This window comes from Dama dama, chromosome 17 (genome assembly GCF_033118175.1).
Source record: "Dama dama isolate Ldn47 chromosome 17, ASM3311817v1, whole genome shotgun sequence".
NCBI lineage: Eukaryota > Metazoa > Chordata > Mammalia > Artiodactyla > Cervidae > Dama > Dama dama.
The window spans coordinates 67,009,651-67,036,908 of record NC_083697.1 but is presented as its reverse complement, the minus strand read 5'-3'; the positions used below and the strand labels follow the sequence as shown (position 1 = coordinate 67,036,908).

The window sequence follows — 27,258 nt, the reverse complement described above, 5'->3', positions numbered from 1 at the left end:
CACACACACAGGCAAAGTCAATTTAGTCACAGTCCTGCCTAGTGAAAACCTCAGAAAAGTTAATTGAAGGTATATAGGTTTTGTAAATGGCCTTCTAGCATACATTTCCATACCCTTCCCCCATTCAGAGAATACCTTGTTCTCTAATAGGAATCCAGCCATAATCATATTGTCTATTGATCCTATAAATACCTCAAAAGAAATTTTATTGATTCCTAACCTTTTCCATTTCTTACTCATTTTTCAGGATGTCAAACTTGGGACAATTTGACTCTGACTTTTACCCATCTAATTACACCATTGATAATCAGGAGCATACTTGTAATGATTTTAACCCCTGTGGAAATCTTTATGGATCTGAAAAGTAAGTACTTGACATGGAGAAACATGTTCTCATTTTAAAAAGTCATAATATTTTGGCATGGAGTTTCAGGTAGGGTGGTTTCCTTGGGGGAAGACAAACCTCTCCCCATTATTTCTCAGTAAAATGTCCAAGAAGAAATGTCAGGAAAGAGCAGGGAAATGAATTCAGTTCTCCATGAATGCCTTTGATTGCTGCAGGGCCGTTTATAGGTGAAGGGCTTGCCTCCTCTTTTCAAAATATCACTTAGCAGGGAGTGTGAATGCAGGCCCTGGGCAAACAAAACATTTTCTTTTTACCTGATATTTTCCAGGACACTCCTCAAGAAACAGCTTTTATTCAATTTAATAAATGTTTATTTAGTGCCTGCTTGTGTATCAGGAATTAAGGAAGGTGCTACAAACCCAAAGATACAGAAAAAAATCCATAATCTTTTCCCTCACAATATTTAAAAATTTATGTTGAAGGGGACAACTAAATATGCTATTATAATGCAATGTGGCAATTCCTAAATGAAATCTAGATATACATAATTCAGAATGTGTTAGCTATTTAAGTTGATAGTTCAATGTGAGTTGAAAATAAATTTAAAGATGATTAAGAATTTAGTGTTTATCCTTTACTAATGCCCCAAATAGGGCAGGTAGGATTCGAAGAATTTGGTTTAAGTTCCAATTTTAGCATTCATTGTTTGTCGCATTAAGAAAGGCAACTTCCCTGACTGAGTGTCTTCAACTGAGAAATAAGGATATTAATAATAAGTTAATAATAAGTTAATTCTCTACCTCATGAGAATGATCTGAAAAGCAATTGTGTTAATATGTAGGGAAGTGTGTGTGAAGGTAAAACCATTATAGAAATGTTATTTTTTCATATAACTATAGTTTGTAGAGGCAATGAACACTTTGTTGCCAAGTCACTTAAACATTGTATTTGGTTATACAGTTGCTTCTTTAAATGTTCTTCTGTGGGTCTAGATTAGTGAAAGGTAAGAAGGAATACAGAGAAATTAAAGAACTTTTCCAAGGTCACATAGCTAGTAAAAAAATAAGGTTAGCCTACTAGCCCTAGGGTGTTGGATTATACCCAGAACTAAGGTGGTCAGATAATTTTTTGTAAAATCATGACATTTGGAGAGTAAAATGTGTGTTATTGGTAACAATGTTGATACAAAACAAATAAACTGGATCATTTTAGGAAAACTGGGATGTGTGTTTCTTATGCCATTCCAACAAGTTTAGGGTGAAAAACTTCATAGCAAACATTTCAGATGTATTAATTCTTGAAGTTTATTTTTCACACACAGGTAAGTACCTTGAAAACTTCAGAATTAAGAGAAAAAAGAAAACAGAATAAATACAGCTGGCAGTAGTGACTCTTCTGTTCCAACTACGCCCAGGACAATCCTGACATTGTTTCCATGGGCTGACGACTCCCGCAGACATGGGCAGATCCGTGCTGTCTTCCAAGCTGAGTCCAAAGGGATGCTGCTGAACGGCTGCTGAAAGCGATAGGGAAAGCCATTGGTCCATAAGGTTTTCTTAAAATGGTTAAAGTTAAATATCTGGAATTTTATCTCATTTATGCCCCTAGCCTGTGTTGTCTAGCTTTTGTCAAGTTGCCGTGAGAATTTCTTAGAATGAAAAAAATCCATACATCTGTCCAGGAGAGTGAAAGCGTTAGTCGCTCAGTCGTGTCCCACTCTTTGCGACCCTGTGGACTTTAGCCCGCCAGGCTCCTCTGTCCCTGGAATTCTCCAGGCAAGAACACTGGAGGCAGCCCTCCTCCAGGGGATCTTCCTGACCTAGGGATCAAACCCAGGTCTCCTGCATTGCAGGCAGATCCTTTACTGTCTGAGCCATCATATCTAAATATTACCAGGCAAATTAAATATATTTAAAATATTTATAAGAAAACTAAGGAAGAAGGAATAGGCTGTCTAGAATTGGCTCATTGCAGAATTCAACAGTGGAAAAAGAACTTTATTTCATTTATGATTTACAATTTGCAGTCAGGAAAAAACAGAAAAGTATCTGATGGCACAGGAAGTAGTTTGAGCATGAAGGTTTTACAAGAGGGTAACTCAAAATATGTAATCCACATGAGAGCTATCTAACAGAATTTTTCAGCTCTGTGTCCGTTTTATTGAAAGAATCCAGTCACCTGCTATTTCTTTTCTCTCTTCTCCAGATGGGATAGCACCTGGGTAGGGTCTGCAATCTACCTTTTCATGCTAAACAAAGCTAAAATGTCTGATAAAATAGAGACAAAGCTCTCTCCTTAATCAGGGACTCAGACTAGAGACTTCTCTTCTACCCTAGCCCACCCTGTTTCCTTTTTCCATTTGACTGCCCGTATCAACAGAATTTGAGGTGACGAGAAGATAAAAATTAATATAACCAAGTGAGGACAAGTTATGATTACATTATCAAGTTGGTGGCTTAGCCTACTTCAGATGCTTAGCATTTAAATCCAAGTCCTGATTTGAATGTGGTAACCTCTAAATTCTAACCCATGCTTCAAGTCCAGGAATTAGAAAAGGGTATATTAACTGTGGTACTTTTATGAGGTACATAAAACATGGAGTCAGGTCAGTGATTTACTGGTTTGCATCAAATGACTTGATATTTGATCTTTTATTCATACAGTGAATAGTTCAACTAAAATATATCCCAAATCAGAACAAGATGCTGACCATACTGGCAAAAGGTATAGGAATTCTGTAGTAGGTTATAATCAATATGTCTATTTTTCTCTTTCTTCCCCGTGCCCCATCCTCTCCTCCCCAATATGAAATCACATCCAAAAAAGATTTATTCTGCTCAGTGAATGGCATTGTGATCTGAAGCTGGTTGAATGTGTTTATTATGAATAAATAAATTTGTATAAAGTTTTCTTAGTTTAATGTGGACTTTTCTCATTAAAAAGCTTAACTATCCAGTCATTCAGATAGGCATTATTTCCAATGCTTGCAGCCAATTATCTAGGCTGAATTTTCTCACTGTAGTTTTCCAGTTTTTGAAATGAGCAATCTCTTCCAATAATTTAGAGTAATAAAGAGTGGTTTCTGCAGAAAGGTGACAACAGCTGGAAAATTCCCTTTAAAAGTTTCAGGAGGCCTTCAGCAAGTACATACTGAATCAGCTTTTCTGAATCCCTAGAGATATTCCTCTAATGTCTTAAATGGCTCTGTCAATGCCACATAGCTCTGTGTACCTGCTGACTGAGCCAGGATCCGGGCATGTTAAACAAGCCCAATCCCCTGGCCACCATATCCTAAAACTCACTGCCATCAAACTCACCCTGTACAATTGAGGTACTTAGAATGTCTGTTTGCTGGCTTAACTGGAGACTTATATAGATAAAGTGTTTCTGGGAGTTCAGACTAAAGTTTTTTAGCCAATGGATATTTTTGTTGTCACGCTATTTCAAGGGTTTAGCTGGTGGCTCAGTGGTAAAGAATCTGCCTGTCCATGCAGGAGATGTGAGTTTGATTCCTGGAGAAGGAAATGGCAACCCACTTCAGTTTTCTTGCTTGGAAAATCCGATGGGCAGAGGAGACTGGCAGTCCATTGGGTCGCAAAGAGGTGGGCACCAATTAGTGACTAAACAACAATGCTATTTCAAATGATCTGTTGCAAATTCTGAAAACTTTCATAGTCTCAGGTTCCTGAAGAAGTATAACGTCACCCAACTGTGTGAAAAATCACACATATTTGAATGTTAGTCCAAATGTGGAGACGGACTTACACTGAGCTATGCTTATTTGATGGTATATTCCTTGCCCCCGATTTACACTTCAGCTTGCCATAGGACACTGGGAGTCCGTGCACCACCCCCATTGCCCTGGGATCAGGCTGACAAAGGAAAGTAGCATCAGTCGACCATCATGATAGAAGTCCATATAGTTCTGGACTTCCATCTCAAAAAATATGTAGCTAGTGATCATCTGATGGGACACAGAAAACTGACTACAAGAAACAATTCTGCAACCACAGAAATTATAATTGAGTCACCTAACAGTGATCTTCTATCTTCCATGTGTACATGGGAAGGTGAATGTTAAGTCCTATTGCTACAGAAACAGGTAGAAACATTTTCCCCGTGGAGGCCATGCCACATCTCAATACAATATCATGTGAGTAAAGACAAGCCTCTTCAGGCTGGTTGGAATTGTACAACCCCAGCTATAGGTGGTGAAAAAGGGGCATGCTGAAGAATTAGTGAGCACTCGGAGGGTTTGTATACGGACCAGGTGTGCCCACTGCTTCATGGGTACTGGATAGACATCCTGGCACGCCTACAGTGGAGATTCTCCCAGTAGGAAAACACAGGTTGGGTGGTATGTTGTGAAGGTCAGTGTGGGTGTTCCAGGGGAACCGAAGTGGGGAAAAGCTGGAGATGACCACCACAGAAGGAATACAAACTCGTGGACTCTGATTAATGTTGTTCTCTATGAGCAAGTGGCGGGCTGGAAATCAACTACCTACAAATACAGGAGATGCTGTTCCAGGGAGGGAGGGAGCTGTCTAGAGTGCTTCAGAGTCAGTCTCAGGAAGAGAACATGCGCACACTTAGCTAATGGTCATTGATTGCTTCTTATATGCCCAGCGCTAATCTAAGTGCTTTATTTATTTCAGATAATTTAATCCATAATAACCTTATTAGTTCTATCATTGTCCTCCTTTTACAGATGAAGAAACATAGGAGGTGAAACAGTTTGCCTAAGAGTATAAAATTGGGATTTGAATGCAGGCATTTGGACTCCAGAAGTCCTGTTTGCCAACCACTCTACTTGGTTCAGAATACATCCCACCATGCAACTATCATTACAGGCAGAAATATAATACGTGGAGTCAGAAAATAAAAGAGGGGAAATGTGACCAGAAAGGTTGCCAGCTGTTCTAAAGGAACTTTTTGCAGTCACTTCACTGTTGTTTGAAATGATTTTTAGAAGAGATGCCTGCTAACAAAGCTAATGTTTAAATCCCACCTGCCAGAGTCCAGTGTTTGTTTTGGTCTAATTCAGTAATTTGGAATAATGTATTGGGTTTTAAATCATTAAAATTATAGTATTTACCTTCCCAAAGGGCTAACTAAGCTGCTCTGTAATCAGGGACCATTCTTTATGTTTCTTTCCTTTCCTTTAGTTGAAAACAATTTGAAATGACCACATAACGTTGTAGACTAGCCCCCATTTCTTCCTTCAATTCTCTAGCTTTAAGAAGTTATTTACTAAGATTGTTTTTCTCACATAAATGGTAAAATAAAGAACAAATAAAAGCACAATCAAGGAAATATTGAAACATTATGTTTTGACAAAACTAAATTGTGTATTTCAATAGAGGAACAGTGAAGCCAGGTATGAAAGACTTTTAATCAGGGACTCAAAGATAATTTGATTGGAAATAACTGTCTGGGAAGGGCCAGAGCTCTTCTGTGTCTGGGGGTCTATTTCTGTTTTGTAAATAAGTTCATTTGTTAGATTCCACATATAAGCAATATTATGTGATATTTGCCTTTGGTTTGCTTCACTTAGTATGACTGTGATTTTTTAATTGCTATTTGCCCAGACTAATAGGGAATGTCCTATTTGGCGATAATCCCTGAAAAATCAGTGGAAAAGCAGCGTCATGTAGGGAGAAGGGCACTGCTCAGACAGACAGCTTCAGCTCACTGTCCAACGCTTGAATGTTACTGTGTGTTGCCAGACAAGTCATTCAGTCTCCATGAATCTGTATTTCTTTTTCTGTAAGATGAGATTAAAACTACAGTTTTTACTTTGCAGACTATTAATTATGTGAAAAAAATGTGAAGTCTCCAACACGTTGCAAATAATCAGTGCATGTCAGTCAGTATGGATCATTCTTCTAGAGAGTTTTCTCACAACTACTTTTCATTTTTATTTTGTTTAGGTTAAACATCAAGCAAGTTAATTTTTTCTTGGATGAATAGTCATAAAAACCAGGAGAAATTATAAAAGGAAAATTGCAGTTTCCTTCCTTGCTTTATCATGATATCGCTTTCTTAGATGTATCAGTATCAATATTTTCCTTTTTCTAGGCAGCAAGCCAGTGATCAGCCTCAGCCTGCCTTTGTCCCAGCAGAGATGCTCATGTCATCAGGCTACTCTGGACAGTTTTTTCAGCCAGCATCCAACCAGGATTATTATTCACCGTCTTCTTACATTGACAGCTTTGATGAAGAGCCTCCTTTACTAGAAGATAAGTTAAAGAAGTGCTATTAATGTGTGCACAGCTTGCAGAATAATAGCAATAATCAGCTCTTAACACACCCTATCAGCATGCTGCATGTAGTGTTTATGTGATTGTTCCACATATAAACGAGAGTCTGCCGGACAGACACATTAAACCAATGGGCGTTTGTCTCCTGTTTGTGTGGGGAAAATCTGAAGTAGATACCTGCTAATGCTATGTCGATCTTGCAGTTTTTAAATGTTTCTTCACTGTTTCTTACATGTGGACTCCCTGGCCATCTCTAGACAACAGTGAACATCTTTGGGCAAAGTAATTATATCAAAGTAACCACTCTTCCCACCCAGTTAATGTAGCTACTTTATAGCAGCATGCTTTACTATTTTCTGCTATGCTTGCCAGGGGGCAACAGGGGTAGTTTCTCAATATTCTATTTTTGTTATCATGGAGAAGCGAGTTTTTTTTTTTTTTTTTTTTTAATCCTTCCTGGCTCATGTGAGCCCCCTCATCTCATCTAGGTATGACTAAGTGAGGAGGAATATGACTCCAGTAAGTAGCACTGCTGGTGGCAGGGAAACCTGGGGACCCTTACAGATGAACGTTTCCTCCAGAGATTTCAAGGATCTCCCATCCATTGATTTTTTTCTATTTAAAAAATTTTTAAGATTCAGCCAATTTATGTCTGCTACTTTTGTTCCTATGGCATGTCAGCATGATGCTAGAAAACTAAAATTCAAGGAGATTTAAATTTGGGAGCAAGGAGAAATACTCACAGGCTAACTGCTCTCTTTCTATGTAGTCCAATGAAAACAGATAGGTTAACATTCCCAGTATTTTACACCAAAAGATCATTGTTTGGACACAGCCAGCCACCTGATATTAAAACATTCTTCTCTCTTTGCCTTCAAAATTAAGAAGAGGGTAAAGATTTAAACCATTCAGAAAAGTACAGAGAGTTATGTAATCAATTTGTTGGAACTTTAGAGGTCAGTTAAATTTTTGCATCTTTTATGCTTAACCATGCATTCTAAGTTGTCTCTATATCTGACACCTAACACCTGAAAGTTATAAGCTATTTTCATTAGGTATTTGCCGTGACCCTCCCAACATCTCTACTTAAAAAAATAAAAATAAAAATAAAAAACTTATCATTGGCTATATTCAAAAATAGAAATTTGGAAAATATAGAAACATATGAATAAAAATATAAAAGTCACTGAAAATTTTGTTTCTGAGACATGACTATCATTAATGATTTGATAATATTTATTCCAGCCTTTATTCTATTTTCTATGAATATATATATACACACTTAAAAATGAAATACTACCTGTCTTTGAATATATATATTTGTAAATACTTAAAAATTAGATCATACTATGGATGTGAAGTTTTGCATTGTTTAAAGTCACCTTATATCATAAGCATTTTTATCTTTGCATTCTTTAAAGTCATTAAATGTTATTTGGAAACGTGATCTATTGTATACAAGTGCATGCACGGTCAGTCACTAAGTCATGTCCAACTCACTGTGACCGCATAGACTACAGCCTGCCACACTCCTACGTCCATGGGATTGTCCAGGCAAGAACAGTAGAATGGGTTGTCGTTTCCTTCCCCAGGGGATCCTCCTGAGGAGGGATCAAACCCATGTCTCCTGCACTGGTAGGCAGATTCCTTACCACCGAGCCACCTGGGGGGCCCATTATATACAAATATCATCATTTACATCTGGCTCAGCAGTTAAAAATCCATCTGCAATGCAGGAGACACAGGCTCGATTGACCCCTGAGTCCGGAAGATCCCCTGGAGAAGGAAATGATAGCCTGCTCGTTTTCTTGCCTGGAAGATCCCATGGACAGAGGAGACTAGTCTGTGGGGTCACAAGAGTCGTACATGACTTAGTGACGAAATCACCACCATAATTTAAATCTTAAATATTGTTCCTTTATAATAGATAATGCTTTGGTGAACATCACATTAGATAACTTTGACCTGTACAAAATCTGTCCTCAGGATCCATCTATAACATTGGGATTGCTGGGTCAAAGGCATTTACCCTGTCAGACTCATCTGGAAAAATGATGAGCCAATACACCTACACAGTATAATAGTAAATGTCTTTGTTAATTTGATAGGCAAAAAAGGCAAAAAAATAATACTTCTTATTTCTTGGTTACTAGAGAAGTTAGACTTTCTTTTCATGACCATTGACTGTTTTTACTTCTTTCTGTTTTTAAAGTTCTTTCTTTGCCAGATTTCCTATTGGAATCTTAAGACTTTTCCTTTCTTTTTTTATTTATAGAGATATTTATATGGTAAAGATATTTATTATTGTCTGGAATATGTACTTCATGCTTTTTTCATAGATTGTGTTTGCCACCTAATTTATTTATGGGATATTAGAGCATATAGACATTTTAATATTTATGTTTACAACCCCCAAAACATTTTTCTGGGTAATTTTTTTTCCAGTTGTTCTTTGTTTAGACTATATTTCTCCAGCTCTAAAGCCAGAAAGATATATCCTCTTATAGATTCTTAAATTTTTTAATTATCTTTTTGTTCTGGACTTAAATTTTTAATTCACTGAAAATTGTTTTAGGTTAGTATGTGAAGTAGAATTTAACTTTTTTATGATTAATCAATTTTTCCTATAATATTTACTGAATACAATCTTTTCTACTTGTCTCAAATACCTCCATTCTGATATTCTAAACTCTAATACATTCTCCTGTGATGTCTTCTCAAATTTCAAATAGGAAATATATTAAATTTCCCCTCCTCCATTTTACAGCTTAGAAAAATTCCTAGAATTTTTTTTCTCTTTGTGATTATATTCACCAAATATATATTAGAAATGACAGTAGCTAATATAATTTCGCATTTTGAGTCTATGGAATTTCTGGACTCTGATCCAATATGCTCTTTCAGCCAGGATGACTTTGTGGAGCTTCAAGCATTATCTGTCAAAAAGGTATGAAAAGACCATATGCAGGATTTCTAGGATAAGATGATAAATGACATTTGCTAGTTTTTATTGAGCATACACCAAAACAACCTATAAAATTATGAAGCTGTAATAATTACCCCTTGCACAAAAACATGCTGTTTGAAAATGTGTTTGTTTATTCCTCAGTTTGCTGTCTAAAAAGCTTGCTTTTGCTTGGTTTTCTGTAAGAATGATAACTTTTGCTATGTGATAATGTGCAATCAATGTGTTAACAAATGCATCTTGATAAATAATAGTCAATTCAAATCTGTCAGACTAGAAAAATTACTGTGACATTTGGTATTTATATTTGCAGCATAGCCTGATGTTCATATTTGAAAGGCCAGTGCCACAATTTGCATAGAAAACAAAGCTATTAATTCATTTTTATAGCATATATATTGTACACTTTACTACCACTAGATGACAGCAAAACAATAAATTTTGCATCAAGTTTCATAGTAGTTTCATCTTTTTTATCTTGTAAAATAAGGTGTTATATTAGAGTACTACAGTTGATAAATACATATAGTTTCATTTGCATACCATGTAATAAATTTTAAAACAAAATATTATGGAAATATATTTTGGTAAAAAACACATAAGATGTTTTTTCTTATGGAAAAATTTATTAGATCTTATGTTCATTTACTGTTTCATGACTCAATGTTGAAACGTGCAAAAGTTAATTATGCCATTAAATAAGTGCCTGAAATCAGTAACAATGTCTTGTAAAAAATTTTCATCTGGGTTTCTTCAAGCATAATAATTACACTTTTTGAGGAAAAAGTTATTTTGAATTAGAAGTCACTTTATTGTAGTAAGAACTGAAAGCATATTGTTAATGTCAATGTCTAAATTGAAAATAAAATTTGAAAACAACGTAAGTCTCAGGTGACATCAACTTCAACTTAAGCATTCGTCTGTTTTTAAAATCTTCTGCTACTTTAAATATCACATTAGACAGCCTAACCTATTTTAAATTGATGAACTGCTCATATTTTCCAAAGTATATGTTCACTAAGAAATATATAAATGCACTGTAAAAGTAAAAAGGGAGGTTGAAATGTAAAATTATTTGCTCACTTTTAATTTAATTCAAATTAAATTCATATTTCTTTTCAAGTTTGGGTGGCTAGCAGTTGTCAACCTGGATGTGGAAAGAGTGAAAGATACACCTTCTATCCTAATTCAGGCCATGTCTGGCTGATATTCTGAAGATGCCCAGGTCCCTGTTGGAGCAAGACCCCTCTGTGTCAGGGCAATCACTGAAGTTTCATCTGACACCCTCCGTGTAGAATGCTAGCTCTGCAGGGTGTTTAGGTGGTACACGCCACTGTGGAAGGAATCGAACGATACCCTGTCTTTGACCAAAGAGGGTTACTAAATCCTGTGCAGGGAAGATGAATGCCAGGTACCAATGATTTGGGAATATAATCCTTCTCATGGGAGAGCTGAGCACACTTTAAAAAATACAAACATTATGAGATTAGATGCACATTGACTCAACCAAAGCTATGGTTAAAAGGGCGGGTTCTTTTTCTGCTTTTCTGACCTTTTACCAATCTCTTCCTACTTCCCCTACCCCATGGCAACCACTTTTCTACTCTGACTCTGTAAGTGTGACTTAACTTTTTTTAGACTCCACATACAAGTGATACCATGCAGTATTTGGCTTTTTATTTCTGGTTTATTTCACTTAGAAAAATGCCCTCAAGTTCCATTCATGTTGTCACAAATGGTAGAATTTCCTCATTTTTTATGACTAAATAGTATTCCTTTGTGTGTGTGTGTGTGTGTGTGTGTGTGTGTGCGCGTGTGCATGCACTTAATTGCTCAGTTGTGTCCAGCCCTTTGTGACCCCATGGAATGTAGCCCACCAGGCAGCTCTGTCCATAGGGATTCTCCAGGCAGGAATACTAGAGAGGGTTGCCATGACCTCCTCCAGGGGATCTTCCCAACCCAGGGATCGAACCCAGGTCTCACACATTGCAGGTAGATTATCCTCTGAGCCACCAGAGAAGCCCATGAATACTGGAGTGGGTAGCCTATCCCTTCGCCAGGGCACCTTCCCAATCCAGGAATTGAACTGGGGTCTCCTGCATTGCAGGCAGATTCTTTACCAGCTGAGCTACCAGGGAAGCCCTCCACACTGTGTGTGTATATATATATATATATATATATACACACGATAGCTTTTAACTCTATTCACCCACCAAGGGACACGTAGGTGGTTTTGACTGTTGTACCCAACGCTGCTATCTTCCCAGGCGGCACTCATCGTAAACAAGCTGCCCTTGTCTGGAGAATCCCATGGACAGAGGAGCCCGGCAGCGATGGTACAGGGTCACAGAGTTGGATACGAGTGGAGTGACTTAGCAGCACTCACACACTGCTGCTCCCAAACTGGGGCTGCAGGTATCGCTCTGATAGCCTGTTTTTGTGTCCTTCATGTATACTCACTCCCAGCAGCGGCATAGCTGGGTCATACGGTGGTTCTGTTTTTTTATATTTGAGGAACCCCCACAGTGCTTTCCAGAGCGGCTATACCGGTTAACAGCCCTGCCAACAATATGGAAGGGTTGCCTTTTCTCCATATCCTCACCAACACTGACTTCTTTTCCACATTAGCCACTCTAACAGGCGTGAGATGATATTGCGATTTTGATTTGCATTTTCTTGATGATTAATGGTGCTGAGCACGTTTTCATGTACCTGTTGGCCACGTGGATGTCTTCTTTGGAAAAATGTCTATTCAATTCCTCTACCCTTTTAATTGGACTGTTATCTATTTATTTATTTGAAAAGCATGAGTTCTTGTGTCAGATTCTCCAGTGCTGGAACCTAAACTTTCTATTACTGGCTTTGTGACTTGGAAAACGTACTTCATCTCCCCAAACTCCAACCATCTAATGCACAAAGTAGAAATAAACTAACAGTACTTGCCTCAGTGCGTGTCAGAAAGACCAACACATGTAAATCTTTCAGGGCTTACAGCAAAATTCAGTAAAAACATTCAGCTAAAAGATTTCCACTCTTGACTTTTGAACTCTGTGGGAGAAGGTGAGGGTGGGATATTTCAAAAGAACAGCATGTATGCTATCTATGGTGAAACAGATCACCAGCCCAGGTGGGATGCATGAGACAAGTGCTCCAGCCTGGTGCACTGGGAGGACCTGGGGGAATCGGGTGGAGAGGGAGGTGGGAGCGGGGATCGGGATGGGGAATACATGTAAATCCATGGCTGATTCATATCAATGTATGACAAAACCCACTGAAATGTTGTGAAGTGATTGGCCTCCAACTAATAAAAAATAAATAAATAAATAAAAAGAAAGATTTCCACTCTTTTCAACTGAAATATATGTACTTTATAGTACTTTAGCTTCAGTTTTTCCTAACCTCCACCTCACTCTTAGTCAAATTTAAAATGATAGTAGGAGGGAAATCAGCTTAATTACTGGTTCTTAAGTAGTGAAGTTACATTCCTCTTCCTTATAAATGTTTTTTTTTTCTACCTCTTAAAGTTTATCAGAGTCGTAAGAAAAGTAACTGATGTAATGCTGGAATTTATTTCTATATTCAGTGTATGTCAAATGTCTGGGTGTTTTTCTTTTCTTTTTAATGAAAAATATATAAGAGGAACAGAATCTAGCAGAGGGGTATGTAATGTGGGAGTCAGAATTCTTTGAAAATAAGGCACTGGAAAAAAATTAGAAACTTCTAAATGAGTTTAGACTCACAAACACTGGGCTTCAGTAATTTTGGTTATTTTATTTTACCATCACTACTCAAAAAAGAGAAAGGTTAATTGTCTCAAGAATTCAGTCTCTGAATACACAGACTCAACAACACAGAGCTTTGGCCTGATTAAAATACGTGGGCACCCAGGATTGCTGTTACTTGCTGAAAGAACCATTACCTTTTCTCTTCCGTGGAGTTTCACATAGTTAGCATAGCATAGCTCATTAGGAAGAGTGGAAGTAAAATACCTGACCTAAGCTAAGTGTCTTCAGATTAAATAACACTGCTAGTTGAAAATTAGATGTCCTTTTCATCATAGGGGACTGGAATGCAGAAGTAGGAAGTCAAGAGATACCTGGAGTAACAGGCAAGTTTGACCTTGGAGTACAGAATGAAGCAGGGCAAAGGCTGACAGAGTTTGCCAAGAGAACGCACTGGTCATAGCAAACACCTTCTTCCAACAACACAAGAGACAGCTCTACACATGGACATCACCAGATGGTCAATACCGGGATCAGACTGACTATATACTATGCGGCCGAAGATGGAGAAGCTCTATACAGTCAGCAAAAACAAGACCAGGAGCTGACTATGGCTCAGATCGTGAACTCCTAATTGCCAATTTCTGATCTAAATTGAAGAAAGTAGGGAAAACCACTATACCATTCAGGTGACCTAAATCAAATCTGTTATGATCATACAGTGGAAGTGACAAATATTTTCAAGGGATTAGAGCTGATAGATAAAGCGCCTGAAGAACTATGGTTGGAGAAGTTGGTGACCAAAACCATCCCCAAGAAGAAAAATGCAAATAGGTAAAATGGTTGTCTGAGGAGACCTTACAGTTAGCTGAGAAAAGAGAAGCAAAAGGCAAAGGAGAAAAGGAAACATATATCCATATGAATGCAGAGTTCCAAAGGCTAGCAAGGAGAGATAAGAAAGCCTTCCTCAGTGATCAATGCAAAGAAATAGAGGAAGACAATGCAATGGGAAAGGCTGGAGACTCTTGAAGAAAATTAAAGATACCAAGGGAATATTTCATGCAAAGATGGGCACAATGAAGGACTGAAATGGTATGGACCTAACAGAAGCAGAAGATGTTAAGAAGAGGTGGCAAGAATACACAGAAGAACTATGCAAAAAAAGATCTTAAAGACCCAGATAATCATGATGGTGTGATCACTCACCTAGAGCCAGACATCCTGGAATGTGAAGTCAAGTGGGCCTTAGGAAGCATCACTACGAACAAAGCTAGTGAAGGTGATGGAATTCCAGTTGAGCTATTTCAAATCCTAAAAGATGATGCTGTGAAAGTGCTGTACTCAACATGCCAGCAAATTTGGAAAACTCAGCAGTGGCCACTGGACTGGAAAAGGTCAGTTTTCATTCCAATCCCAAAGAAAGGCAATGCCAAAGAATGCTCAAACTACCGCACAATTGCACTCATCTCACACTCTAGCAAAGAAATGCTCAAAATTCTCCAAGCCAGGCTTCAGCAATACGTGAACCGTGAACTTCCAGATGTCCAAACTGGAATTAGAAAAGGCAGAGGAACCAGAAATCAAATTGTCAACATCCACTGGATTATTGAAAAAGCAAGAGAATTTTGGAAAAAATATCTACTTTTGCTTCATTGACTATGCTAAAGCCTTTGACTGTGGGAATCCCAACAAACTGTGGAAAATTCTGAAAGAGATGGGAATACCAGGCCACCTGACCTGCCTCTTGAGAAATCTGCATGCAGGTCAAGAAGCAACAGTTTGAATCAGACATGGAAAAATGGACTGGTTTCAAGTTGGGAAAGGAGTACGTCAAGATTGTATATTGTCACCCTGCTTATTTAACTTATATGCAGAGTACATCATGAGAAACGCTGGGCTGGATGAAGCACAAGCTGGAATCAAGATTGCCGGGAGAAATATCAATAACCTCAGATATGCAGATGACACCACCCTTAGGGCAGAAAGTGAAGAGGAACTAAAGAGCCTCTTGATGAAAGTGAAGGAGGAGAGTGAAAAAGCTGGCTTAAAACTCAATATTCAATAAACAAAGATAATGGCATCCAGTCCCATCACTTCATGGCAAATAGATGGGGAAACAATGGAAACACCGACAGACTTTATTTTCTTGGGCTCCAAAATCACTGCAGATGGTGACTGCAGCCATAAAATTAAAAGACGCTTACTCCTTGGAAAAAAAGCTATGATCAACATAGACAACATATTAAAAAGCAGAAACAGTACTTTGCCAACAAAGGTCTGTGTAGTCAAAGTATGGTTTTTCCAGTGGTCATGTGTGGATGTGAGAGTTGAACTATAAAAAAGGCTGAGCACCCAAGAGTTGATCATTTTGAACTGTGGTGTTGAAGACTCTTGAGAGTCCTTTGAAGATCCAACCAGTCCATCCTAAAGGAAATCAGTCCTGAATATTCATTGGAAAGACTGATGCTGAAGCTGAAGCTCCAATACTTCGGCCACCTCATGCAAAGAACTGACTCATTTGAAAAGTCCCTGATGCTGGGAATGTTTGAAGGTGGGAGGAGAAGGGGATGACAGAAGATGAGATGGTTGGATGGCATCACCGATTTGGTGAACATGAGTTTGAGCAAGCTCCGCAAGTTGGTGACAGAGAGAAGCCTGGCGTGCTGTAGTCCCTGGGGTCGCAAATAGTCAGACACGACTGAGCAACTGAACTGAACTGATTTGAAAATGATGCATGTTTCATAGAACAAGTTTTCAAAAGTGTTAGCAGTCGAAAACACAGGAAAAAGAAATATCTAAATATGCAATAAGATGGGACTTTTGGTTTGTTAGCTACCATTATATTTTATATCTTTACTGAAAATGTCCATTTCTTCACTTTTGGCTAGATTTTAACCATATATTTGCTGCAGAAGACAGGAATTTTTTTCCTTGACTATATCTCTAAACTATATCCTCTAGGACATTGTGTGGGAATATACATTCTTTTTTTTTGTTTTAAGGTTTCTATGTATCATACATATTACATAGAACTTTAGACTATGATGGTATAACAATCAGATTAAACTGCTGTGTAAATCAATGATTTAACTTTAATTAAATAATATTATTCATGATTATTTTTCTATATTTATGTTATCTCTTTTTCTTTTTTTTTTTTGCAGAACTTGGAATTAATTTTGATCACATATGGCAAAAAACCTTGACAGTGTTAAACCCAATGAAGCCAGCAGATGGCAGCATTATGAATGAAACAGACCTCACTGGGCCGGTCCTGTTCTGCGTGGCTCTAGGAGCCACCCTACTTCTGGTAACGAACAGAATTTTTTCTGTTCATTATGAACAGAAATGAACTAGAATTTTTTCTTTTTTAATTGAGGTAACATTGGTTTACAACATAATCTGAGTTTCATGTTTACAATATCATATTTCTACTTCTGTATACACAATAGCCAAGTATCAGATTTTAATGTATGCCCCTCCAAATGTCATTTTTTGAAGTCGTCTTTGTAAATACAGAAAGAAGTATATCACTTTATAAACTGAAAACTGTTTGTTTAATTCATGACTACATTTTTTTGGTAAGAGAGACATATTTACTTGAACCATAATGGCAAAAAGAAACTGTTATCACTTCTTACAACAAATTTTAAAAAAGTAAATTTAAATAGAATTTTGAAAATCAAATCACCAAGTCAGATTTTCAACAAAGCAGGAAATCATATAAATGATTTTCTTATTGTTAAGCCTTTTTCTGCTGTTTAGAAAAGACATCAATCTGAAAAAATTGAAGGAACATGTGAAATTTGGAAATAATAGGGCCGAAATATTATTTCTTGCTTTCTGTGTGATTTCTGTCGTAACACTAGACAAATACCCCATATTTACTCATTATTTTCTTTTCTGGGTTGTGTCTCCAGACTATTGCAGATATTCTGTGAGGTCTGAGATGAGTCTCCTTGTTCCTGGTTAGGCTACTATGAATACACAGGCTTGCAATGATAAGCAGTGATTTGTTTTTTCGACCTGTATATTTCCCCCGTCATTTTAGTTTTCTGTTTTTTATGAAGGCATTTCCCCCACTGACTTCACCATTTGTCTTGTGTTTGGGTCTCATCCTTTAAATATGGGAGCAGTGACATCAGGAGTCACCAAAATAGAACATTTTTCCTCCTAAGTAAAGTTTAGAAGACATTGTAGCTCATACTTTAGAAAAATGTTTTCTTCCCCTCAAAAAAGGAGAGAAAAAGAAGAAATAGTGAAGGTCTATGATTTTACATTAAGGCTGTAATGACAGTACATTAAAAGCATAGGATGAAAGAGATGGTTAAGCCAGTCTGACAAGTACTTTTCATTAAGGCACAAAATGGTAAACTTGGCAAGAGAGATGATATAGAAAATTTAAGATGCTAGGAAAAGTCCTTGAATTAATTAATCAGTTCACTTCCATTTCTTACAGCTATCCACTCCTCTAATGTAGCTATACTTCTCAAAAGTAGCTATGAAATGTATTTGCAACTAAGTTACTTTCCCTTTGCATTAATAATTGCATAATACTAATCAAAATTCTGATAGAAATCTAGTTTCTGCATTGTAACTTGGTCAATAAGTACGTCATGTTTATCCAATACAATAGTACCTAGTTATGGCATCTTATTTCTTCCTTTGAACTACAGCAAATGCAAATACTCTGCAAGTATAACGCTATATCAACTAGAGTTTTAATTTAGTTTCAAACGTTCCTTCTGTCTTTACCACAGTAATTTGCTAATATTAGATTAAGTTGCAAGTGAAGTGAAAGTGAAAGTGAAGTCACCCAGTCATGTCCGACTCTTTGCGACCCCATGGACTATAGCCTACCATGGACCGTAGCCTACAGTCTCCTCCATCCATGGGATTTCCCAGGCAAGAGTACCAGAGTGGGTTGCCATGTCCTTCTCCAGGGGATCTTCCCAACCCAGGGATCGAACCCGGGTCTCCTGCATTGTGGGCAGACACTTTATCGTCTGAGCCACGAGTAAGACCATGCAAATTAATCAAATAGTCAGAAACAATTAATTTAACATGTTAACTCTTGTTTCTTTATCAGGTAATTTGTATTATAACAGCTGTTTGTTTTTTCGTAGAAAATATTACTGTTACCATCTCCTAAAGGAAAAAATTAATCCCATTAAGATATTTTTTGGGTATATAATGTTAGTTGGAATTATTTAAATATTTTAAGTGTAAAACAATACAAACAAAGAACTCAACTGAGAGTGAAAAATTTGGATCTGCCCCTAACTTTGCCTCCAGATAAGATCCTGAACCTTTTATTTCTTATTTCTAGGCCTTCATTTTTTTCACTTTGAAGACAAAAAAAAAAAAAAAGGCTCATACAAGTGATTCTTAAGGTTCATTTCAGTTCTGAAATTTGGGGAAATGTGTAAAAATTCATATTTTCTCAAAGATTTTAGGCAGCTATTTTCACTTCAACTTTACCATCACATGCGGCTACTCCAGAGTTGATTCTGATACATGTAGAACAATAAGGACTGAAAAATTCAGCTGATATTAATAAAGCCAGATTTAACTCAGAGTCCATTTGAGGCTGTTAACCCTGTCCTGGATATCTGAAATTAAAATGTAAAAGATGACTTTATGAGCTGGTAGTGCACTATACTAAAGAAAGCAAGACTAAATCCAGAAACAATATTCAGATCTGCTCATTATCTTCAGAGGTGTAATGTTCATAGTCACATACTCATCATTTTTATGATTTATGTTGATATAAAGCACAATATCTTTTAGTGGACTTTCTTCATGTTGCAGGAAGCAAACCAGAAAGAACTTCTTTCAAACACTCAACACAGATTTCATTTTACTTATTCTTCCTCTTAAGATTATTTTCAACCCCCAAACCATAAACACAAGTGTTTTAAAACTATGGCTCCATTTAATTTTTCTAATAGAGCTAAAAGTGTGATCTGGAGAAGGGACATGCACAGCCAATGTAAAAGCATAATCAAGAATAAGAAGTATTTCAAATAAAGATGCAGTAATGGTACAAGGATGATCTCAAAAATTTGAAATGTAAAAAGAAATTGAACATTTATTTTCCACTTCAATTACAAATCCTTATTAGAATTTGAAACAAATTAAAATATAAGAATGGCCCCTGCCAAATGTAATTAAGCCTCAAACTGGATAATCTAACAAGAGAAAGAGATAAAGAGAGGTCAGTAACTGATATGAAAAAGGATAATTTTACTACCAAATTAATTTAATCCACCCTCTGTTTACCCCATTCACAAAACTGGTTAGGGTCACAGGCCAGCTATGTGTCCTTCGAGTGTAGGGAAGTTGTGTATTACCTTTACAACTATTTGTACCTCTGAATTATCCCATCCAATTAAATGTCAAGTAAAATGTTTCTCTAATCATGAAAGTTATTTGAAATTGTCACTATTTTCCAAGTGGAACAAGCTCACCCAATAGTGCAGTACATAACTGATGTGTTTCTTTTAGCATACCCATTAGCATTATCAGCATTACTTCACAAAATAGCCAGAAGGACTTATTATGGCTAATGCAGGGGAGAATTCTGCAGCATAGCCCAGGGACATTTTGTGAAAGAACTTAGTAGTGATCAACTTCCCTAACTGCAGAGGAAGAAAAATTCAAAATAGCTTGACAGTTTTGAACAATAAAATGGTCATGATATTCTCCATAAATAAATATCTCTTTATTCTGTAAGACATAAGGACTTCATGAATAACAGCTATGGAAAAGAAAAAAATGACAGCTAAAAAGCTCTCTCTCTGTGAATCAATTTTGTTAGTTTTGTATAATTTCCATGAAAATCAGAGTCAGCCTCTTCAATCTTTATCTAGAATTTCTAACCAGCTTAATGTATATATAAAAATGACATGCATTTTTTACTGGAGATTTGGCCTCCTTAGATAGCAAACATTAAAACATCTTCTGTTGAATGAACAATAGTTCGTGACTTTCCCTGGATGAATTTAATGGAGCTGCTTCAGCAACAAGCCTCCAGCACTGTGTGGGTGATGGCTATCTGATGAATGCTCAGATCAATGGTCTCTCCTGAATACTTCAGTCTGACTTCCTTTAGCAATACCTTTATGGTTCACTATTGCTTGCTTTATGTAAATCAGTTTTTCATCAAGTCTGTTTAGTTAAGCTGGTAATAGGCATTATGAAAACATAGGATTCTCTGTCACATAAGTTTGGGATATGCTAGCTTGCATGTGTGTGCATTCTCAGTTGTGTCCACCTCTTTGGGACGCCACGGACTGTAGCCAGCCAGGCTCCTCTGTCCGTGGGATTTTCCCGGCAAGAATACTGGGGTGGGTTGCCATTTCCTCCTTCAGGGAATCTCTCTGACCCAAAGATCGAACTCACGCGTCCTACATCTCCTGCGTTGGAAGATGGATTTGTGGCTCAGCTGTTAAAGAATTTGCCTACAATGCAGGAGGCCTGGGATCTATTCCTGGGTTGAGAAGGTCCCCTGGAGAAGGGAATGGCTACCCACTCCAGTATTCTGGCCTGGAGAATTCCATGGACTGTATGTCCATGGGGTCACAAAGAGTCAGACACGACTGAGCCACTTTCACTTTCACTTTCTTTGCTACTGTGCCACCGGGGTCCCCTTCTTTTGTCACTTGTTAGAGCTTCTGCAGGAATTAAGGGCCTAAATTGTAGCGCCAGGCCGCCTGGGTTCAAGCCAAGCGTCACTGCTTAGCATTGTTTCACTGTAGGCAAGTCCCATAATCTCTCTGCAGTTTCTTCCTGTGTATAATGGGTACAACAATGATACCTACTCATTATATTGTGTGGATTAAATAAATTAACTTACGTGAGATCTCTAGAATAGGACCTAAGATAGTAAATGCAACAGATGTTTGCTAATATTACTATTATGTCTTATAAATCTCCAAGACTAAATCGGAATTTTTTCATTCATTTAATTGTTCAACAAATATGGGAAGAAAATATATCCTCACCTACGCCTACTACCCCAGCAGGCAATCTATAACAAAAATATCAGTCTGGGAGTATAAGCATGCTTGTGCCATCCCGTGTATAGAGGAGGGGATTGTTTTCATGACCTGAATCCATAGTACAATCAATGTTTTCTTTAGAGCTCCCCATCTCCTGATGCTTATACTCCAAAGACATGAACAACATTGAGCTGACTGATTCGAAAGCATTCTCTGCTTTGTTGACAATCGGATTTCTTCTTGATGTTCACTGTGTATCCAGGCTGTTTTCTTCCCGCTGTTTCAGGCAGGAAAAGTCCAGTTTGGTTACGTGTATGGCCTGAGCGCCGTTGGCTGCCTAGGCATTCACGCCTTGCTGAACCTGATGAGCTCGGCGGGAGTGTCCCGCGGCTGCGTGGCCAGCGTGCTGGGTTACTGCCTGCTCCCCATGGTCATCCTCTCCGGCTGCGCCGTCTTCTTCTCGCTGCAGTAAGTGTCTGTGTCCCTGATCGACCCCGCGTGCACAAACAGCGCCGAGGTTTCCCGCCTCAGTGCAACAGTTAACCTCCTTCTGATCATTTTAGTAGGAAGATTGGGGAAACCGGCTATTAAAAGCTACACACAGTTTCAGGAAAGTAGGTCGGTTTTGGCCCAGGTGCTGTTCCTATTTCAGTGATTTAAAAAGTAAATTAAACCAAGTTATCTTTAAAATTGGCATTTCATTCGTAGTCACATTCTTCAATATGAACTATTGCCATGGGTAATATAACCAACTACAGAAAATTCACTTGTTTGAATTAGGAAGAGTAAGTGCCTGGTGAACCCTGACAAATTGCCTCAGCTCCCAGGCACTCTGTCTTCTAGGAGGGAAGCAACTGTTCTTTCTCAGCTGGGCTCCTTGTATTGCAGAATTCCCAGGAACCCTGGTGAAGATACTGATGCTAGAGAACTTCATGGCATATACACTCAGCCAATATTTTTTTTTCTTTTTTACTTCCTGGGCAGTTAGTATTTGTAATTCAAAAAATATGTATAAGGATTCAGTGAATACACTTCGGTTGGGCACTTTCCAAGGGCGTATACAGAGCACTCGCTTTGGGTTGGGGAGAGCAAGTAATTCCATAGTCCTCTGACACCTCCATGCTCCAAAAACCCAATTAGAAATAAACATTTGCCATCAGTGCTCATTTTTCCATATAGACACAATTCGCATTTTTTTCTTGGATGATCCAAGTTTTAGGTTATTAACACCATATTGGATAGGTCATTATATAAAGACTTTGTCAATGCCAGATAAACATTTTAGAAAGACTAATATTTTTGTTTAGATACTATCTCAGACACTTTCTTCATAACATTATCGAGAATTGAATAGGTGGAAGTGTTTTTTTGTTTTAATATGGTTTCATTTTGAAAATAAGTCTTTCTTTAAAAAAAATTATTGTAGTGTAGCTGACTTAGAATACTATGTTAGTTTCAATTGTGCAGCCAAGTGAATCTGTTGTACATATATCCACTATTTTTTGCATTCTTTTCCCATATGGGCTCGCACAGGGTATTAAATATATCTCAGTAAATGCACCTCTGGCTCACATTGTGGGCTTCCCTTCCCAGGGAAGGGGGAGAGCTTTCCCTCTACAGAGCAGAGTTCGCTGCATGGTACAGGAGGTCCTTGTTAGTTACCTACTCTATATGTAATAGAGCGTATATGTCATTCACAATCTTCCAGTTTATCCTGCCCACTCTTCACCCCCTGGTAACTCTAAGTTTGTTGGAAGTAACAGTCTTCAGAATAACATAGAGCAAACCCTTACGTTACCAGTGAGTACTCAAACCCTTAAAAAAGAGGAATACAATGGCAAATGGAAACCTTGAATGTGTAAATACAATGTGAAAAGTGAATGAATGTCACTCAGTCGTGTCCAGCTCTTTGTGATCCCATGGACTGTAGTCTGCCGGGCTCCTCTGTCCATGGAATCCTCCAGACCAGAATACTGGAATGGTTAACCATTCCCTTCTCCAGGGGATCTTCCCAACCCAGGGATAGAACCCAGGTCTCCCGCATTGCAGGCAGATTCTTCACCATCTGAGCCACCAGCGAAGCCCACAGTGTGAGTTAGGTGTGTATTTACTGAATCTTGTCCCTGACTTTTGTATATCATGTTCTTTAACTAGCTCTTGTGTTTACTATGTTGTCTAATATGGATGTTTGACATGTTACTACAGAGTTCAGTTTTACAATTTCTATTTTGTCAGATGCTTTTGCCAAAGAATACTATAATGATCTGCCATTTAAAAATTTTTATGTTTTAGGCATTATTTCTAGCAGAGTTGAGCTTTGGGGCATCTTAAATCACTCTGGATTATTAGAAGAACAAAATAAAAACTACAACTCGAATTTTGAGAATCATCAAAAGTCTGATGTTTTTCATTAGATTTTCATTCTGAAATGTAAAGGATGATTTAAGAATCCATTAAGTTATATTAATAAGGAACAACTAACTGATCCCTAAAGGCTATGAAACTGAAAGTACCTTTTTGGGCATATCACTATAACATTCAAATGAATCATATATAATCTCACATTTTTGTTCGCAAAAACTGGTAAAGTGAATCCTCTAAATTTTATTTCTAATAGGTATTAATTAAACCAATAGACATAATATTTATTATAGTGCTTTAAAATATGTTTGGTTTATTTATAATCTAAGCCATTGCCAACTACACAGTGTACCTTTTCACTTGTCTTGCTTTGGTTCAACTATTAAGAGTAGGTATTTCTGTCATTCTCACAAATAATAAGCACAATTCTCAATTTCAAATTCAACCAGATCAAGTGAGGCAGTATAGTTGGATGGCAAACAGAACAATATGCTGGGAGTTTGCAGCTCTTGACTTAATGCCCATCTTACTTGCAGTTTTTGTCAAGTCACTTCATTCTCATTTCTTCCTAAAGAACCAATTGCCTCCACAGTTACTTTCTGAAGATACCAATTTGAACAAATCCATTTCAATATTATAAAAGTCTACACCTACACCACCCAAAGGGATCTTCAGCAATGAGCTGGGAGGCCACACACATCTGTGCCTTCCTGCTCCCTCTGTCCCCTCCCTGAGCTGTGTCTGGCTTTGCCGTCTCGGACAACAACCCAGGACACGGCCCTGGATCACTGGGGGGTGGGAACCCCGCTGGAATTCAAGTCAGTCATTTTTCTGCTCACACAGTGGGTACATGTAGGAAGAAAGCAGGGAACAGAAATTAGTAGTTATATAAAAAAAATTTGTAGTTATAACAGAAGTCTCTAAATATAGTTCATATAAAAGAATTTTAGTAATTGCAATTTTGGCTTATGAAAGTGACTGCAGGTCAATCCTCTTTCCAGTCATCTGAGTTTTTACCTACCTATGAAATATTTAGCTTCTAGTGGTGAGCTTGACTCAAACTTTTCACTGGCTGAGGCCTTTAGTTCCTATGACCCTTCACCCTCATTTTACGAATGGAGGACATATACCAAGGACATTTTAGAGGCAGCTGTGATTCCATAGCCCCTTTCTCTCCTGGTGTAGATAACCATCTCTTTGGTCTCTGCTGCAGGGGCACCTTCGGAACTGTGTCGGCACTGGTCATCATTGGCTGGTGTAGCCTCTCAGCCTCCAAAATCTTCATGTCAGCTTTGGCCATGGAAGGACAGCAGCTTCTCATTGCTTATCCTTGCGCCTTACTTTATGGACTCTTTGCCCTCTTAACAGTTTTCTGAAGCGTGTTCAAGATGGCATTACAGGATTCTATTTGTTTGCTGTTCAGGTTGTCTTGGAAATGGTTTAGCATTCACATTTGGTCATATGATTTCTGTTTTTATCGCTGTTAAGAGAATAATAAACAGAGAGACAAAATAGCACTTAAGGATGGGACTCTAATAGGCTGCTTGGTTTGAATGATGATTTGCTTTTTGGTTGGTGCATTAAAACAATTTAAAATACTTTAAAATAAAAGGATATATAGTTGTTGTACTGATGGACTCTATTTTTCTTAATGGATGCATTTCTGAGAAATTGTAAGTAAGTAAAATCATATGCTGACTGGGTAGAGGAAATCTACACTGAGCCTTTTGAGAAAGCTTCATGACGTTTCAAGCTGTGTAGAAGTGGTTAAAGTCACACTGACTGTCCAGGACCTTTGGAGAATTGCAGGGGAGGATTATTTAGAGTTTTATTCACCTGAGAACTGAATCTCCTGTCTCTCTGTTCATTTACTTCCCCAACTGCTGTTTGGTTCCCTTTGAACAATGCATTCATTCACCAGTTTGAAGCCCTCATTTCCTTCTTAGTTAGTTTAGACGTCATGGCTCATTACTATAATTTCTCCCTTGAACAGGTATGTCCTCAGTAAGCTTGCCATTTGCTCCCTGAATAGATGAATGTGAATGGAGGAAATCCTACTTGTTTCTCCTTTATTATATTACTACGTCTTAAATTGGCTGCTCTGTACTACCTTTCAAATCCTACTGTATTACCCTACTAAATTCACTTTTTCACTTTCTGAGATAATTGTTTCAAACAATTTCTTCCCTAGGGCTTTCCTGGTGCCTCAGTGATAAAAATCTGCCTGCAATGCAGGAGATGCAGGTTCGATCCCTGAGATCAAAGATCTCTAGATCCCCTAGAGAAGCAAGTACCAACCTACTTTAATAGTCTTGCTTTGAAAATCCCATGAGAGGAGCCTGGCAGGCTATAGCCCATGGGGTTGAAAGAGTCAGACACAACTTAGTGACTAAACAGTAACAACAACTTCATTACTCAGATCTCTAATACTCTTTTCTGTTAGTTGATGACCTTTCTTATTTTATTGAAAAAAAGAAACATCTAGAAGAAAATTACATCTTCCCATCACCAGATCTATCAACCTACATGCATATTTATACATATATGTATAAGTATATATATATATCTATACATTTGTGTATATACATATATGCATATTTACATAAGCACAACATTCCCCCTTTAAAAGCCAGAGAACTGGGCCATCATTGGAGAGTGATGTTGAATTAAAGAATCTTTATTTTAAGATAAGAGACATTGAAAGATGCTTCTGTGCTGACGTAAATGATAGGTCAAGAGGAGAGCACTGATTGTGTGGGTGGAGGGGCTGGGTGTGGAGGGGAGAGGAGACGATGGCGAGGGGGAACGTGTGACGCGTGGATGTGTGAAAGGCCTGTGCGCATGTGTAATTACCACGCACCTGCTCCTGGACTGGCCTGTGACAGCCCCTCTCCCCTTTGAAGCGGCAGACCCCATCCCATTCCTTAGCTCAGGCTGGCACGTAAGCCTCGGTTGCTCAACCTGCTTTTGAGTCTTGTATCTTTGGGGCTTCTGTATGAATGAAATTAAATTTGTTTTCTCCTGTTAATCTGTCTTACGTTAACTTAATTGTCTGGCCAGCCAAAGAACCTAGAAGGGAAGAAAGAAAAAATTTTCCTCCTCTGCAGTGGGTGTTGATCATTGTAGTGAAGGAGACAAAAATGGCTGCAGCCTGAATAGAAATTGCACTGGGAGTGGAAAAAATAGACAATAAAAAAGTAAGCAATGAATAAACAAGATAACTACAGCATTATGAGAAGGATGCTAAGGAGAAACAGACAGAGGAGAAAGCAGTGCCGTGGTAAGTGTTAAACTTCTGTACTTTATAACTCATAAATGACTCTTAACGAAGCGCGGTGTTTCCTTAAGTTCTTGCTCTTTCTGCTTGGACTAAAATGGTCTTACTCACTGTTTGTTTAAGGGAGATGAAGCAAAAATGCAGCTTATGATAATAATTTTTCTATGGTATTATCCTATCAATTTCTTAGAGGTATATTTATATTAAAGATTTTAATTTTTTACCTTTTAGAAAGTACTTTTTTAAAAAAATTATAGATAAAAGTTGTTCTAAATTTAGAATTTAGATTCACATTGTTTTTCTGTGCATAAAAACAGTTATACC

At 37.8% G+C, this 27,258-nt stretch overlaps 1 protein-coding gene across 1 annotated transcript; it reads left to right on the top strand.

The window, feature by feature from the left end:
- The first annotated feature begins 248 nt into the window (after positions 1 to 248).
- Positions 249 to 25,033, top strand: YIPF7 (Yip1 domain family member 7). Its single transcript, XM_061164787.1, has 5 exons — positions 249 to 364; positions 6,425 to 6,583; positions 16,456 to 16,603; positions 21,583 to 21,764; positions 24,871 to 25,033. Exons 1-5 carry the CDS (start codon positions 249 to 251, stop codon positions 25,031 to 25,033), a joined length of 768 nt encoding a protein of 255 aa, XP_061020770.1.
- The last annotated feature ends 2,225 nt before the right edge of the window (positions 25,034 to 27,258 follow it).

Excerpts from the sequence above, each read along its gene's own strand:
- YIPF7 (XM_061164787.1), top strand. The coding sequence starts at position 249 with ATGTCAAACTTGGGACAATTTGACTCTGACTTTTACCCATCTAATTAC. Across the intron at positions 16,604-21,582 it reads TAGGAGCCACCCTACTTCTG|GCAGGAAAAGTCCAGTTTGG; the intron begins GTAACGAACAGA and ends CCGCTGTTTCAG. Across the intron at positions 21,765-24,870 it reads GCCGTCTTCTTCTCGCTGCA|GGGCACCTTCGGAACTGTGT; the intron begins GTAAGTGTCTGT and ends TCTCTGCTGCAG.